We start from the raw sequence: 17,556 nt of genomic DNA on the forward strand, positions 1-17,556 counted from the left end.
TGGTATATGATTGTAATGGCATATTACTATGCTACAAGAAATTACAAGGAGATGAATTTTAGAAAAAAAAAAACAGGTAAGATTCATAACAACGGAGGCAAAACCAAAGGAGCAGAATCAAGAGAACAATGTACTTAGTAATAGGAATACTGTATGATAATCAGCTGTGAATTACCTAACCATATTCTCAGCAGTACAATGATCCAAGACAATTATAAAGGGCTCATGATGAAAAATACTGTTCACCTTTACAGAAATAATTTGATAGAATCTGAATTGATGGAGCATTTCATTTTTTACTTTCTGTATTTTTTTCTTTGAGTCTGTGCCTTCTTTCACAACATAACTAATAACAATAATATGTTTTGTATGACTTACTGTCTCAGGCAAGGGGGAAGTAAGGGAAGGAGACAAAATTTGGATCTAAAAACTTTTCAAATGAATGTTTTAAAATGTCTTTACATGTAACTGGAGGAAATTTTTTTTTAAAAAAGAAAGACATGTCCTCTCTATCAGAAGTATACTTATTTGTGTGTAAAATCAGGAAAAGAAGAAAAACAATACAAAAAGACCAGATTTTAAAAAGAAAATCAATCTATCTTGTTCACCTTCATATTCATCCAGTCAGTATTTGGGATATATTATCACCATAGTTAAAATGACTGGCTGTCCCCATTTCTGGAATGTTTTCCCTCCTGCTTCCCTCATACATGATCAAAGAATATGTATTTGCAAGACAAAGAGATAAAAAGACTAATGAAATTTGTTAGTTTATAACAAAGCTAAAGAGATGAGGCATGTACAATGAAATTTTAGCTACTTAGAATTTTTAAAGAGTAAATTATTCTATATGGTCCAATTTCTTATCTCCATGAGAATTTCATGCTTTAAGTTCCAAAATCTGTTTGATTTCCATTTAGGATAGAGCTGTTCTATATTACATTTTTTTTCTCTTCTTTTTTAACTAAGATGTGAAGAGTATATAACCTGCCCCCCTTTTTTTGACGACTGTCAAAGAATTGCAGAATTTCAAAGACAAAGATCTCAGCCAACAAGTGGTTTTCCAGCTTCTGCATACAAGCTCCTATGATGGAGACCTAATGCCCCTGTGTATATTCTCTTCTCTTTTCCTTTTGACTTGTCATATTTTTCAGGAACATTAGACCCAGAGGGGTAGCTAGGTGGCACAACAGATAGAGCACCAGCTCCAGAGTCGGAAGGACCTGTGTTCAAATTTGACCTCAGACACTTACTAGCTTCTGTGACCTTGGACAAGACACTTAACCTTGCAAAAACCAAAAACTAAATAAATAAATAAAAATCCCCCCCAAAACCCTGCTAGACCGAGAATATACAGAAGACCCTGAATGTGTCAATGGAAGGTCCATAATTTGTTGTTTGTACCCCAAGCTGGATACCCAATGTATCCTTGAGAGTCAAGAAAGATGCCAGTCAATTTGCACTAGCCTGAGAAACTGATAGTGCCACTGGGCCTTTGTAGAAAGAATATCATCATATCTTCATGGTCTAGAAGGGACAAGAATGTAACTTTTATCATCATCTTACTCCTTCTCTTTGAGAGGGGTTTTGTCTTTTTCCACTCTTAACTGCAGCTTCCCCCCCCCCCCATATCACACCCCTGTAAGAGGAGATTTCTTGTTATACTGTCATAAGTATGGAAAATTCTGGATGGATTGTGAAGTCTCTGTACTTACTTCGGGTTCCATATGCACATTCATTTCTCTTGTTATAAATCTATTTGCAACACATTGTTTCATGGACTTGTTTGATTCACACTGTGTGACCCTGGGCAAGTCATTTAACCTCTGATAGTCTGACAAAATGGATCCACTGGAGAAGGAAATGTCAAACCACTCCAGTATCTTTGCCAAGAAAATCCAAAATAGGATCATGAAAGATTAGATATGACTAAAACAACTGAATAACAAGGTTAAGTGTCTTGAAAAGACACAGTGATGGGTAGGTCAATTTGTCCTTACAAAGAAAATGACTCGCATCCCCATACACAGACTAGTATACTTTTTTTAGTTCTTGTTAATTATAATGAAAACTGACATTTGTGTAATCCTTGGTAATATACTAAAATCATTTTCATATATTTTTCTTGGTTTTTCTTCCCAGACAAGGAAGGAAATAAAAATAAAGAAATAGAATGCTTCTTATTGCCATTTTAAATAAACTTTGATGAAGGATCATTAAGGCATTCCTGTAAGTGACTGAGCATTACTACTCATTAATGTGAATATCTAAACAAATTGTGGTACATGAAAGTAACTGATGTCGCTGTACTCTAAAGAAAGGACAAATAATGGTAACCACATACAAGCAGAGAAGACTTTTATAAGCTAATGCTGAGTGAAGTAAGCAAAAACCAAGAAAACTATATATATATATATATATATATATATATATGTATATATATATATATATGTATATATATATATATATAAAACTTGCTATTGTTGTTACTGTTCAGTCATTCCCAACTTTTCATGACCCTGTGGACCAAGCTGTCCATGGGGTTTTCTTGGCAAAGATATTGGAATGATTTGATATTTGCTTCTCTGGTAGATCAAGGTAAAGAGGTCTTGTGATTTATCCAGGGTCACATAGCTAGTAAGGATCTGAGTCAGATTAGAATTTAGGTCTTCCTTGCTCCTGACCCAGCACTCTATCCACTGAATCACCTAGCTTCCTGACTTCATTGTTGTAAAAGAAAAGAACAACAACAAAACAATTGAAAATGAATCCTTTAAAATTACCAACACCAACCTTGACCTCATGAGAAGAGATATAAGAAGACAATTTTCTCTGTTACTTTGAAGAGCTAGAGAGTCTTCTAACTGAACAACAAATTTCTCTAATTCCCAATGTATCCCAGGTTTGGAAGTATTTTTGATGTTTTTTTTTTTTATTTTTGACACTAGATCTCCCTGTCTTAGCCCAGATAGAAGTTCCATTCACAGGTCTACCACACTGCTGATTTGAACAAAGCTTTGACCTGTTCCATTTCTGACCTGGGTCAGTTCAATCTTCCTCAGGACACCTGGTGTGCCCCAACCCACCCCAAGCTCTCCAGTAGACTCAGCATATTGATGCTGGTTTTCGTGTGGACCCAAATGATCTTAGCCTATTGCAGCCAAGAGCTTTCAGATTCAAATGTTATACTAGCCTTAACATTCCAAGTATCAGGGATTGCAAATATTCCCCACAACACCCAATATATCCCAGGTTTCCCATCAATTCCTGTTCCTTATCTACTTTCTTTTCAAAGAATAATGTTGTATAACAAAGTATTTTAAGAGTTCTAGAAAATAGTTTATATAAAGTAGCTAAGATATCCCATTATATGTAATGTTCCATACCATAAATCCCCAACTCTAGAAAGAGGCAAGAATAGATACCTTCTATATGAGGTTCATAATGTAAAGGAAAAGCCTGAATTTTCTAAAAAGAAAATTATTGTTTGTACATCAACCAAGTACAAATATTTCACAGGTGGCATCAAGTGGGAAATCATCTGGGAAGAAGAAGAAGAGGAAGAGTGGATGAGATGGGTTAAGTAGAGATGCCCTGAGGGATATTGAAGTGATTATTTGTTGAACCTATGTTAACAATAGAGACATATACAATCCTTTTAGAATCTTTTAGAATATCTTCTGAAAACTGCCAGACCTCTTCTGGTGATTGGCACAGGATAAATATTGCTGACAGAAAAAAAATGTAGGAAGAATCACTAATGAATGTGAAGAACTACTCAAAAAAAATTGAAACATTAGACATTTTCTTTGTTAATGCCAATTTAAGACAAGTACCATAGGCTAGAGAGGCACATTTGGTAAGGGAACAAATGGATAAGAACAGGATTTTGATTTCTAGACCACAGTTTACAATACAGCATAACACAACACAGCATAACACAACAGATACAACACAACATGACATGATACAGCATGGCACAATATAATACAATATAGTAATAATGAGCTCTTGGCCAGGGAGAGAGCACATTTAATAAGAGTTAATATTCATCTGCTATAAATCTAATATATCTGTTCAACAGAGATTTAAATTGGAAAAGAAAGGGGGGAGCCTACTTTTATATGTACTGAGCAAAATATCATGGAAAGTAATGAGAATATAGGATGAAGAAAACCTATAATTCTTAAGTCAAAAATCAAGAAAGGAGCTCATAAGAAAATCCATATCCATAGCTGTCTAGACACAAAAGCACAAAGTATAGGTAATGAGCAAGATGAACAAAAGATCCTAATGCAAGGAAGTAAAATTGGCTTCATAATTATCATTCAGTCTTGGTGAGATGGGATCCATCAAGAATCCAACTCAGGGAAGTTCTATCTGATGAAAAGGAACAGAATAAATAAAATCAAGGTGGTAGAGAGTAATATTATATATTAATCAGCCACAAAATCCTATTTAAAATTATAATAAAATGCATGAAACATCTAGAAGTCTATATTTAGACATTTATGTAAGGATACAATTACAGGATTCTTTTTTAAAAATTATTTACCTGGAAAGATATTCATTTTTAATAGTTGACCCATGTCAACATAGTGAAAAATGATAGTAATACCTAACTTAATTTAGAGATTGGATATAAAACCAATTAAAACTACAAAAAAGTACTTTATAGAGGTAGAAAAATAATAACAATATTCCTTTGGTGTGAAAAATATCTAGAATCACAAAAGATAAAAAAGGAAATATCTCTAGTCCACAATTTATATTCTAAAGAATTAATCATCAAAACTAGTTGATACTGGTTAAAAAACAAACATAAAAACAGGACAATGTAAGACACTAGACAAAGAAGAACCACAAACAATTGAACTCAATACCATACCATATTATTTAATAAACTGGAAAACATAAATTGCTTAGGGAACTCTTTATTTGATAGGAATTATGGGAAGATCTGGACAGTAATTTGGCAGAAATTATATTTAGACCAACTTCTTATATTACATTAAACACAAAATGGAAATGTGACCTGAACATTAAAGAGGTCATTCATGATACATAAAGAACCATGGAAGGAACTGGATATATTTAACTTCAGGAAAAAGAAAACTGGAGGGAAGGATAAAGCTTGTTCTGTTTAAACCCAATGAGTCAGAATCAGCTTTGATGAAAAGGGAAAGTTCCTAACAATAAGAGCTATGGGAAAAGGACTTAATCATACTTTCCAAAGATCTTTAAGAATAGGCTGGATATAATCATTTATTGGGAATCCTATAGATAAGATTCCCAGGCAGATATGGGTAGAATTAGATGGCCTCTGGGGTTGGAACTGGAAGATCAGAGGATCTAGAGTCTGCAACTGCAAAGTGTCCCAGAGGCCTAGTCCAACTCCATTTTACAGATGATGAAATTGAGACCCAGGGAGGTTAAAACACTTCCCCATGGTCACATCAATAGTATGTAGAGGTAGGATTTAAACCGAGGTTCTCTAACTTAAAAGTCAGTTCTCTTTCTACTGCATCATTCTAGCCTCTATTTCATTGATTACACAAATTTATGATCTCTCAGGTGCTTTTCAGTTTAAAATGTATGATCTCTTAAAAGTATTCATAGAAATTTCAACTTAACCTATTCAGTTACATTTTTTTCCTGTTGGAAAATGATTTTGTACCCCAATTCAGGATTGCAGAAACACATCCTTCTCAGCCTTCAAAATGGGGAGTTTTCTATGTGGCAGTGTAGCTCTGCTAAGGGCTGAAAAGAGAGGATCAAAACTTTGGCAGCCACAGTTCCCTTTCAGGAAGCAGGAGCACTATCTATGAGGGTGGAGGTGACTCAGAATTAAGAGGATTCTCTTGAATATCAATAATTTAACTTTTTATTTTGGCATAAGAAAAGTAAATTCTTAAGTTAGTTTTTTCTTCAAGGTCATCAGAGTATATTCAGTCCTGGTGACAATGCCAAAGCCTGATGGCCTCCCATCACCTAATTTCAGAATTTACCCAGCCCTGTGTAGTAGTAATGTTCCTGACAGAGCTGATGTTCCAGAGATAGGAAGGTTGAGACAGCTTCTGGCTCAGAGCTGAGAGGAGAAGCATGCATTCTGCCCTGCTCTGCTCTGCCCTGCCCTGCATTGCCCTTCCACCAACAGTTCATGATGTGAGGTCAGTCATTCTTCTGTAACGTTACATGGTAAGAACATGCTTTAAGGAAACAAAACGTTTCCAGGAGGTCTTCAGAACCTCCTTCATTACCTCTAATAATACTGGAGTAAGACTTCCATGATTTGGAGCTTTTGCCTTGGTGCCTTCTACAAATGAGGGAAAAGGAAAGGAAGGAAATAAACTTTATAGTATCTACTCTGCCAGGCACAATGCTGACCCCATTTATAAATATTATCTCATTTGACCATTCAGGGTAAGAATTTTCTCCTAACTGGTCCAAACCACAAACATCCTTGTAAGTTTTCCAGATAGCCTAGAGTTCAATATCCTTAAAAGTGAATGGGTTTACTAATTATGAGTGATTAATTCTTGGCCATGCCTCTGTAGGTCACAGTGGTTCCACTGAATCCTAAATGCTACATCAACTCCATGGAGCTCTTCCTGCCAACAGAAATCACCAGCAAAAACTGGGGCCAGGAAATATTCATTAAAGTATTTTTTCATCTCTGATCTTTCTCAATTTCTTCTCTTCAAATAGATAATTAGGTTATATGATACCCACTTAGATTATGGGTAAATCAACATGGATTTGCCTAAGTATGTGGCTTGCAAGGAGATTTATTGGAAGTCCTATCCATCCCTCTTAGACTCCATCCCAGAGAGAGATCAGGAAAAGGGTCCACTAGACTGACCTTATTTTTCTGTAGGGATAGTACCAAACTATAATTATATCTATCCCCTTAAATATTCCTAATCTAGATGAATTATGAGGGATTTGTTTTTAATCCAAACTGCTTTCCAGGTTTCCATGCCTTGAAGAAAAGTTTATAGCCAAAGGTTTGCCCCATTCCCATCAAACATTAACTACCAAAAGATCAACAGAGCGTGAATAGTGAGGAAACCTATTTATCCATGTAAATAGCAAAAGAAATTCAGACAAGTTATACAGATTATGATTTAACCAGAAAATATACAAAACTGAATGACTTCTTCCCTACGAATGAAATATTGAAGTTCCACCAAGAAATAAATTCCATTTTTGCCCAAGGGAAAATTCCCTGAAGTATCCAGGGAAGGAATCCAGAAATCAGAGGCATGTTGAGGAGACAGCTTTCCCTTACTTGTCAACCTTTAAAAAATCTTAAAGGCCTCTCCTTGAACAGAGTCAAGAATAATATGTATCCTCCTGTGAAGCCAGAAGTCATACTATCATGCTTCTCCCAAGGTCTCAAACCAACCGTACCTGTCATGAGGCACACAGGGTCAAGGCATAATTCTCTCCAACAATTTGAGTAAATCTTCCAAGACGTATTCGGCCCTTAGGTCCTTAGATCTGTCTACCAATTTCTAAATGTCTGGACTATTTTAAACTTCACTTATGTTACTCAATCCCTAAACTGAAGACATATAAATTACTTGTTGCCCTACTCTGCTAGTAGCTCCTATGCTGGGAGATAAGATCTCTTGGATATGTCTGCTCAAAATTGAGCAGCATTTTTCAAGTAATGTAAGGTGACTGAACAAAAATAGGGGACTGCCACCTACTCATTGCAAAGGATACTATAGTGATCAAAGGTTAATTCTTCGAAATTCCAAAGACAGCTAAATTCACCTAATCCCTAGGCATTGTCCTGTCACATCTTCCATGATTTGGAGCTTTTGCCTTGGTGCTTTCTACAAATGAAGGAAAAGGAAAGGAAGGGAATAAGCTTTATAGTATCTACTCTGCCAGGCACAATGCTGACCCCTTTTATAAATATTATCTCATTTGACCAGTCAGGGTAAGAATTTTCCGTACCTACTTCTATCACCTGTTTAAAAAAAACAACTTATTTCCTTTAACCATGGACAGGTTGTAGAGAAGCTTGGACTTTGGATTTTATTAATTTTTATTAATTTTATTAATGTCCAATATACTGAGAATCCCCTCCCAGATTGATGGAGTGGGTTTTGATGATGCAAAAAGAGCTTGCTTCTTTTCTTTCTCTCATGCCCTAATGACTGAGATACCCTGATTGTCTTACCCTCTCTACATTTTTTTACCTTCTATTTTTTTGGAATTAGTCATTTTTGACCTCTTTGCCTCATCTCTCGCTTACATAATCCTAATGACTGAATGAGTATTGGCTCAGTCAAACTGTGGTCTGGGTAAGACCTAGTTTTAAAAAAGGCAGTTTCCCATTGCATCCAAGGCTATCCCCAATTATCCTGGATCCAGATGACTCCAGAAGAGAAAGTGAAGCTGGTGACTTTGCACAGTCACCTCACTTGCATATTATGACATCACCTTCCTGATGGCAAGATCTTTAAGAATGAAGTATAAAAACAACATTTTCATTCAAAATATTTTTATTCATCTTCCTGTTGCCACTCCTACCTTTCCAAACCCCAGACATAGATTACACCTAACACTCACCCACCCAACACTCCTGCTCCTATATAATTGAACAGAACTGGAGGAAGTCAGAAAATTGTTTCATGTCTGCACTAAAAATAGTGTTATCTGATCTCAAATGTGTTCTTACTATACCAAGACAATTCTCTGAGTCATCCTTAATAGATTCTCTATCTCACTGTCCAAAGAGGCTTTTCCAACTTCAACTTTTTCTTTTCTCTCTAAACTTCCACACTATACTATCTTGACTTATACTACCTGTTCTCCCTCCCTCTTCCTCCTTCCTTCACTCTCCCTCTCTCTCTCTCTCCTTTTCCCTCTCCCTCTTCATCCCTCCCCTTCTATCCCACTCTCTGTCTCTTTTTCTCCTTCTTCTCTCCTTCTTCCTCTTTTTTCCCTTTTTCTCCCTCCCTCCCTTCCTTCTCTATCCCCCTCTCACTCCCTTTCGCTCTCCCTGTCTCAGAATAAAAGTCTGATTTAGGATGATGGCAGCAAAAAATACAAAGAGGAACTGCACTTGAGAGAGTAAAAGGTAAAAATGCAATTGGGTGTCTTAGAGAATTAAAGAGCCAAATAGAATTCTCATTACTGTTGTTTGTTTTTTGTTATCTAAATGGAGTTCCCTTAGTCCTTGTTGCATTGCACTAATACATTCTATTCTCCTTTGCACCAATTCCTGCTTAGGTCTTCAGCTGCTACTTCCCTTTGTTTACTGGATCTATTTTCCTGACTTTTCCCAAGTGTAATGTTTTGCCTGTCCTTGGCTCATTCCCTTCCTGCTGGTTACCTCTTATGAAAGAACAGCAATAGGACAATCTTGTTTTAAAATTGGAGTAAAATTGTACATAGCAGCAACAGCATTGTGCAATAATCAACTATGATAGGCTTAGCTCTTCTCAGTAATACAAAGATACAAGACAATTCCCAAAAAACTCATGATAGAAAATGTTATTCACATCCAGAGAAAGAACTTTGGAATCTGAATGTAGATGGAAGCATACTAATTTCACTTTTTTATTTTTTTTCCTTTCTTATGATTTTTCCCTTTTGCTTTGGTTCTTTTACAACATTGCCAATGTGGAAATATGTTTAACATGACTGAATATGTAGAACCTTTATCAGTTTGATTGCTGTTTTGGGGAGGGAGGGAGAGAAAAAAAGTTTGTACTCAAAATTTTATATAAATGAATATGGAAAACTACCTTTATTTGAAATTGGAAAAAAATAAAATACTATTAAATGGGGAAAAAAGAATTAAAGCAATACAAATTACACTGGAAAGAATAAACTAGTAAAATCCTTAAGATGATAGGTGGATATATATAGACAGATGATGATAGATTAATTAAATGAAAGTAGAGTCCATGAACTCTTCAAATAATGAACTGAATTATCCTCACTACTTGCTTAGTAGAGTTCAGGCTTTTAAGAGACACTGTTCCTATAATGTTGAAGCATAATGCACTGTTCCATCAAGCAGATATGAAGAGATAAGTCCCTTTTCAATAATTACCAGGGAATCATTAAATTAAACTATCAGTGCTAGAATATTAAGTCATGTAGAACATTTAAAAGATACCTTTCCCCCTTAAAAATCAAATATAGTTCTGTAAATTTTTACCAATTAAAAGGTGAATGTAATTCTTAATAGAAAAATATATATCTCCGAAGAGGAAAGATTAAAAATATTACTAAAGGGTTAACTTTACCTTTCACAGTTGAATATGAACTCTGATTCCTTTATTGGTTCTCTGACGATTATTTTCTCACAGTACCAGTACTGAGATAGGTCAGTGGCCTCACAGAGCAACAGTGCCTTCCACAGCTTCCCAAGGGATACAGCTTCCACTTGAAACATATCAATCTGGGCAAGAGGGGCAAAAAAATTCCCCAGAAACAACAAAGGTCAAACACATGATAAATGTAAGTAATAACAATAGCCTAAAGAACTCAAGAATTTCATGTTACTAAGGTTAACATCAGAAGGGACAGTAACAAAAGAAAAACAAGCAAATTACATTTTCTTCCACTATATATTCAAATACACACATATGTATATAGATATACATCTATATTTATGTATATACATATATATATTTGTTTGTTCATTTGTTCATTTATTCATTTGATCAGAGTTTTTCTTTTTTGCAGTTCCATTTTTTCCATTCATTGTGAAAGAGCTGATGAAAAACACCATGTGTGGCTTCTCCTTCTTTGGACTCCTTCCTCTAATGAAAAAACTCATTTTAATGGAAACAAACAGCTTATTAGAATTGGTTAGGCTGACCACAATCTGACCTAATGAAGAGCAAGCACATAATTCAATTTCCATGAAAATTATTACAAATTGAGGGATGTGAGAACATATTTATAGATAGGATAGAGGTAGAGATAGAGATAGGGATGGAGTTGGAGACATATATATATATATATATATATATATATATATATATATATATATAGAGAGAGAGAGAGAGAGAGATTTAGAGATAGAGTCAGAAATAGAGAAGGAGATATGATCGAGGGAGATAGAAATAAAGATAAAGATGAGATAGAGAGAGATATATAGCAAGAGATAGTGGTAGAGATAGAGATAGAGATAGAGGTGAAGACAGAGATATAAAAGAACCTCATGCTTTTTCTTTGTGCATAACCCTATACATTCTACAACTTTCTATGTAAAAATGCTTGTTTCCATCTTCAATCTTAAATAAAATCAAAGACTTAAATAAAATCAAAAATCCATGAACATTTCTACAGATAATGCATAGTATTGTCTACAGCAAAAGTTATCCTAACTTTTAATGGAAGGAATTCTCTTGTACACGACTTCCTTATCATCTTCTGACAAAAATTACTTCCCTAAAATTTCTCTTGGGGAAAAAATCTGGGAAATCCTATTCTGGACTATCCTCAGAGTTACAGCTGACACTTGATGAATATTTTAGCTATGTAGCAGTAAATTTTATACATATGTCTATGTGCATGCATGCTCTAGTTTTATAACTCCTAAAGCCTAATTGGTGAGGATGTTATCAAGAATTCTTTCCTAGATGATTCCTGAGAAACTGTAATGCATTGGCTATAACATTAAAGAGAAACAACAAAGCATGGTGAATGAAAGTCCAGAGTAGGAATCAGATATAATGATGCCTCACATTAACATATATGTGTATGTATATATATATATATATATATATATATATATATATATATATATATACTAGAGTTTTAAGATCTGCAAAAATCATTATATTATCAGAACAACCTAGTGACCTAAGTACGATTATAATTTGCATTTAGGTAATGGGGATAACTTTACCTACAACTACAACTTGAGGAAATCACTTTTAAATGTATATTATTTGGAACCCTATTCTTTTCCTTGAATATGCAAGGCTTGGATCAAGGGCTTGGGCTGCTCACTGCCTTTTCATAGTTTTTCTACAGTGCTAAAAAGGAAATGTGATGATCACAAGAGCATGGAATCATTTAGAGCTGGAAAGAAGGTCATTAAACCCAACTCCCTTGTTTTACATATAAAAAAAAAGACACAGAAAGGTTGATTTATTTGCCCAAGGTTACACTGCTATCGAATAGCTGAGGTCAGCTCATATCATCCTGATGCTAAGTCCATTATTCAACCCTCTAAGACCATAGTCTGTCTCATGATCTTTGTTTGTTTTGAGGATTTTAGAAAGCGCTTTCCAATTAGCAAACCTCTCTTGTACTCAAATCTCCAAGACATGATAGACTAGTATTGGAAGAAAGCCTCCTACCAACTTTGGGGAAGCTCAATGAACTCTGGTTCCAATGTTCTCTACTCTAAACATAATGAGGTCATTCCTGGTACTTTTCAGTGATTATCAAATGCTAAAATTCTATTCAAAGGTCTTGGCAACTATCTACCTCAGCTCCTATCTTTATTTTTCTTAACTCACAAATATAGTTGCCACATCACTCCTGCCCATCCAAAATTAATGAAGATGTACAAGGATGTGTTAAACCACAGAATCATAGATTTAAAACTTGAAATATCATTCAATGGCTCCTTGTACGATCCACTCATTTGAAAACTGAGGAAACTGAGGCCACAAAAGGTGAAATCATTTGACCAAGGTCACAGTAAGCACCAGGGAAGAAATTTGAACCAGTGCCTCTGATTACAAATATAGTGATCTTTCCTGTGCCTTGAAAAAGTAATTTTGTAAGTTACATGAAGGATGAACTGAAGAGAGGATTGGAAGCTATTTGGTTATCCAATAGTGTGAGAGGCAAAGAGAGAGTCTGAATTAGGAGAGTGGCTGTGGTGGAAAGAGGGCTATACAAGGGAAAACCTCCTAGAGCCACTTCTTTGTTGTCTGCAGGGCCCCAAATAATCACTAGAGAGTACATAGTTCTTGGGAGAACAGGTTCCAATTGTTGTAACAGGATTGTCTCCAGGATCTTTACCTGGATGACTTGCAGACCAAAGAAAATTTGGCAATATCTGGACAAAAGGAAAGGACATGGATTATTTTGGTTTGGAATTAGAGATTTAATAAAAGAGCTTTGGAAAAGAACTCTCCTGGAGTCTAGATGTGGACTTAGTGAGCAAACTGGATGCTGTGACCCAAGTTAAGAGGATAAGAAAATCAAACAGCCAGGCAAAAAAAGAGAAAAATAAAACTTGCAGGAATGGTCTAAAACTAGAAATGTCTGTAGAGAATGAAGAAAAATACACTATCAAGAGAAGGAGTCAGTGATGACAATGTGATAGCCTATCTCCCACAATTTCAGTAACTATAATGTTCAGTTATGATGCCAGCAGGTTAATTATACCCCTTTCCTAGCTCTTCTTCTTTACCCATGGTTGGAGTCCTAGAAACACAAATAGCAGCCCCAGGAAGGTGTGGCAGAGTGCTTCTGGAGATATATAGAACTTGGGTGATTGAAAGGTGTACTGAAGTTCCCAAACTATAGTTTAACAACAGCCAGATTTCTAAGCGTTCCTGACTGTAAAGACTGAATTAAACTGACTTCATTTTGTGTTTGATACTTTGGGATTGAACTACTGATAGAGCCTGTTATATTTCACTCAGCTGTTGCTGGTTAATAGAACAGAGAGGCAAACATAAATATTTACTTCTGTTCTCTGGTAAGATAACTCCTCTCAATAGCTACTATTGGTTTAGGGACAGGACCAGCAGATCAAAGTAACAAGTGAACTTCCCAGATGAGGTGAATTGAATTATCTGCTGCCAGAACTCAGATCTATTGATTATATCCATGAAGCCTAAAATCATATTGCCACTTCAGAAGCACAGAGAAAATAATGCTGAAAGGCAGTTGGTCCAGTGTAATTTCAGTCAGCATCCTTCTGACAAAAGAGCAGTGAGATGCCCTAATGGTTCCCCAAAAACGATTTTTTTTATTTCCTACTTTAAGACAGCATATGAAGGAAAAAGCCACTTCCTTTGCATTATATTCATCAAATAAAAACATATATAAATATCAAAGGATAGTTTCCTCTTGTTTCTGGACCTCAAAGGATATGCCATCAAGTCCCATGGATGCACCATTGTTTTTGATAGTACCAACTCTCTCCAAAGATTTTCCTAAATCTATATCCTCACTTCTCCTTGATTATGGCAGGGTCTATCCACTATGTATGGGTAAATAGGTCAGTCTCAAAAGGAATGAATGAACATAGAAACACAAAAGGAAGTCTCTAGATAAAAAGATATTGCTGCCTAAAGGTACACAACAGAAATCTGACAAAACTGAAGAACAATAAAAGCTGGGAGACTCATTCTTCAGATCCTAATCAAAGAGAATCAGAGAGAGGACAGAAAACTGGAGATGAAATATAATTGGAAAAGAAAACTCCCAGATGAGAAATTCCTTTTACTAATGCAACTTGACCCTTTTTAGGCAAGTAAGAGTGTCAAAGAATTGCCTGGAACATTGAGATATTAAATGGCTTGCTCAAAGTCAGAATGTATTAGGAATGGGTCTTAAACGTTTGCCTTCCCAGCTTTGTAGACAACAATCTATGGTCCAATGCCACCTTGAAAATAACTCTATATGCACACAAACCTGGGCTTATATTAAAAAATATTTAAGGACATCAAGATTGGTAACTATTGATTATTCCAACTATACTGAAATGTGTGAACAACTGAGACTGACATCAATGTTACAATTGAGCATACAATTACTTTTAATTATTCATTGCTTTTACAAAAAAGGATATCCTCATTTCCTTCACTATTAACTTTTTGTTAAAGATATATGACTTAAATTTCATGAGCCTCTAAAAATCTTGTGCCTGGATGAGGAATATGTGGTACCTTATTTGAGTCTTTTGATGGTACTGAAACTATTCTTTCAATTCTTATTGTGGGCCCTGGAACATAGTAGGGATTTAATAAATGTTGGCAAATTCATTGACTGACTTTCTTTTTTTTTTTTTTTTTTAGTTTTTGTAAGGCAATGGATTTAAGTGGCTTGCCCAAGGCCACACAGCTAGGTAATTATTAAGTGTCTGAGGCCAGATTTGAACTTAGGTACTCCTGATTCCAGGGCTGGTGCCCTATCCACTGCACCACCCAGCCACTCCCATTGACTGACTTTTCATAGTAGTCATGTTAACATTTCCACAAATTTCAGATCTCAATGGATAATTGACTTGTGAAAACTAATGAAAAACTAAACATTCTGTAGAGAACAAAGAAGTAGCAGAATAAACTTCCCTATTACTATTGATTGAAACACCATCCTCCCAGCCCCCCAGATTTGCAACCTAGGTTTCATCCTCTTCTCATATCTCTCATCACCACCACTGAAGTCAATCTTTGCTTTTACCTCTAGAATACTCCCTCTTCTTTCTTCTGATACCACCACCACCACCCTGGTACAGCCCTTATCACCTCATGCTTCTTGGTGGATCTTCCTGCCACAAATCTTCTCTTATTCCAATTCATCTTCTATTCAGTTACCAAAGTAATTTTCCTAAAGCACAATTCCAAATTTATCACACCCTAACTCAATAAACCCCAGGAGCTCTCTATAACTTCCAGGGTCAAATATAAAAATTTCCTTTGGCATTCAAAGCCAGTCTTCCACCTTACACCCTCCCCACACCTATCCCCTGTTATGTATTCTTTGATCCAATGACATTGGCCTCCTGACTGTTTCTCACATAATATATTCCATCTTTCATGCTGGTTCCCCTGCCTATAATGTTTTCCTTCCTCATCTCTACCTGCGGGCTTTCCTAACTTCCTATAATTCCAATGAAAATTCTGCCTTCTACAGGAAGCCTTTCCAAATCCTTCTTAATTCTAGTGCCTTCCATCTCTTAATTATTTCCTATGAATCTTGACTTGTTTGTACATATTTGTTAGCATGGGTTTTCCCTCCATTAGATTTTTGAGCTTCTTATGAGCAGGGATTGACTTTTGCCTTTCTTTGTATTCTCAATGCTTAGCATAGTACTGGCAAATAGTGGGTGCTTAATAAACATTTATGGCTGACTAAATGCAGGTATCTTAGTCACCAAATACATGACTGGAGAATGAACCAGAAGAATTATTTCACCTCTATCCAAATAATGTTGATTAGTAAAGGATGTATCAGTACTGATTCAGGCAGAAATGCTTGATGCCAATAGAACTGCCCAGACTCATATATTCATCAGAATATGATTTCATAATAAATTAAAAACAGAAGCTTATCATCACTTACTATTCAACAGAAAGAAAATAAATAAAAGATTTTTTGAGGTGGGGTAGGAAGGGAGCACATTGGTCTTTTTTTTTTTTGAGCAACCACTTGATCAAATAAAGCACTCTACAGAAGGGCTGGGATGAAAAATGTTTTCAAGATAGTATATCATGTAAAAAGGCACAGGGCAGGTCATATACCAAGGAGGAAAGATAATAGATAGCCTGTCCAAATAACAAATTGGATCCCATAAGATCATAAATGCACAGTAGGGAGGATGAAAATTCAGTGGGACTAGCTTTTATTTGTGCAAAAATAAAAACAGCACTATTAAAAAGAGCACTAAACTTGTTGTTAAGAAACTGAGGTTTGATTCTTAGGTTCAACACAGTTGTCATACTGAACAATTCCCTCTTTGAATTGTTTTGCCTTCCATAAAATGAGTGTGATTGCATAAGTGGCACCATGGATAGAGTACTATGTCTGGAGTCAGGAAGAAATGATTCAAATCTAGCCTTAGACAATTAACTAGGTCCATGACCCTGGTCAGATTATTTAATCTCTATCTGCCTCAGTATTCTCATCTGTAAGTAATTAATAATAGCAACTATCTTTTAAAGAGGTTATGAGGATCAAATGGAATAATACTGTAAATTACTTATCAGAGTACCTGGCTCATATCAGGTTCTCCATATTATAAGAAAATATGGAAAGGGAATAATTGTGTTTATAATCACATGTATATGTGTGTATGTGTATGTGGTTTACTCATATAAATCTTGTAAATATTCATAAACTATATATTACATTGATAAAATTTATTGATTCCAATGTAGAATAACTTTATACTTGCATCATGATAAATTTAGTTTATATAGAATATAGAAATTAATTTGAGTCTTACCCAAGGAAGTCATCATCTTCCTCTTCATTCTAATGAGTTGCTTTATTTTGTAATATAACTGAAAGTGGTAGGTAGCTTTCTGAACAGCACTGACAGACGGTTCATGGATCTCACAAAATTGAGAACTATGATTCTAACCTAGACTTTGTCATCTTTTCCTTTAAAAATTATTTCTTTGGGTAGATTAAGCCATGATCTCAATTTCAGCTTGTATGAATGAACAGTGTATCCTTTCTTATTAAATTGTCATTGACTCCTCTGTTATATCTCAGAAAATTTATTTAGGAATGACGTGTTCATACAAAAGAAAAAAAATGGAAAGGGAAGTACCTTTAAGCACTGAAAATACAGCTTCCTCAGTTCCAGTTACTCTAAAATAA

At 35.4% G+C, this 17,556-nt stretch overlaps 1 protein-coding gene across 5 annotated transcripts in view; it reads right to left on the reverse strand.

The window, feature by feature from the left end:
- LOC141497715 (lipoxygenase homology domain-containing protein 1-like) overlaps positions 1-17,556 on the reverse strand; it is a 710,463-nt gene that overhangs the window by 436,686 nt on the left and 256,221 nt on the right. For all 5 annotated transcript variants that reach the window (XM_074200482.1, XM_074200484.1, XM_074200481.1 and 2 more), the window contains one exon: positions 10,275-10,429. In XM_074200482.1, coding sequence (XP_074056583.1) covers positions 10,275-10,429 — 155 coding nt within the window. The remainder of the gene's footprint in view (positions 1-10,274; positions 10,430-17,556) is intronic.

The sequence above is a fragment of the Macrotis lagotis genome, chromosome X (genome assembly GCF_037893015.1).
Source record: "Macrotis lagotis isolate mMagLag1 chromosome X, bilby.v1.9.chrom.fasta, whole genome shotgun sequence".
NCBI classification, from domain to species: Eukaryota; Metazoa; Chordata; class Mammalia; order Peramelemorphia; family Peramelidae; genus Macrotis; species Macrotis lagotis.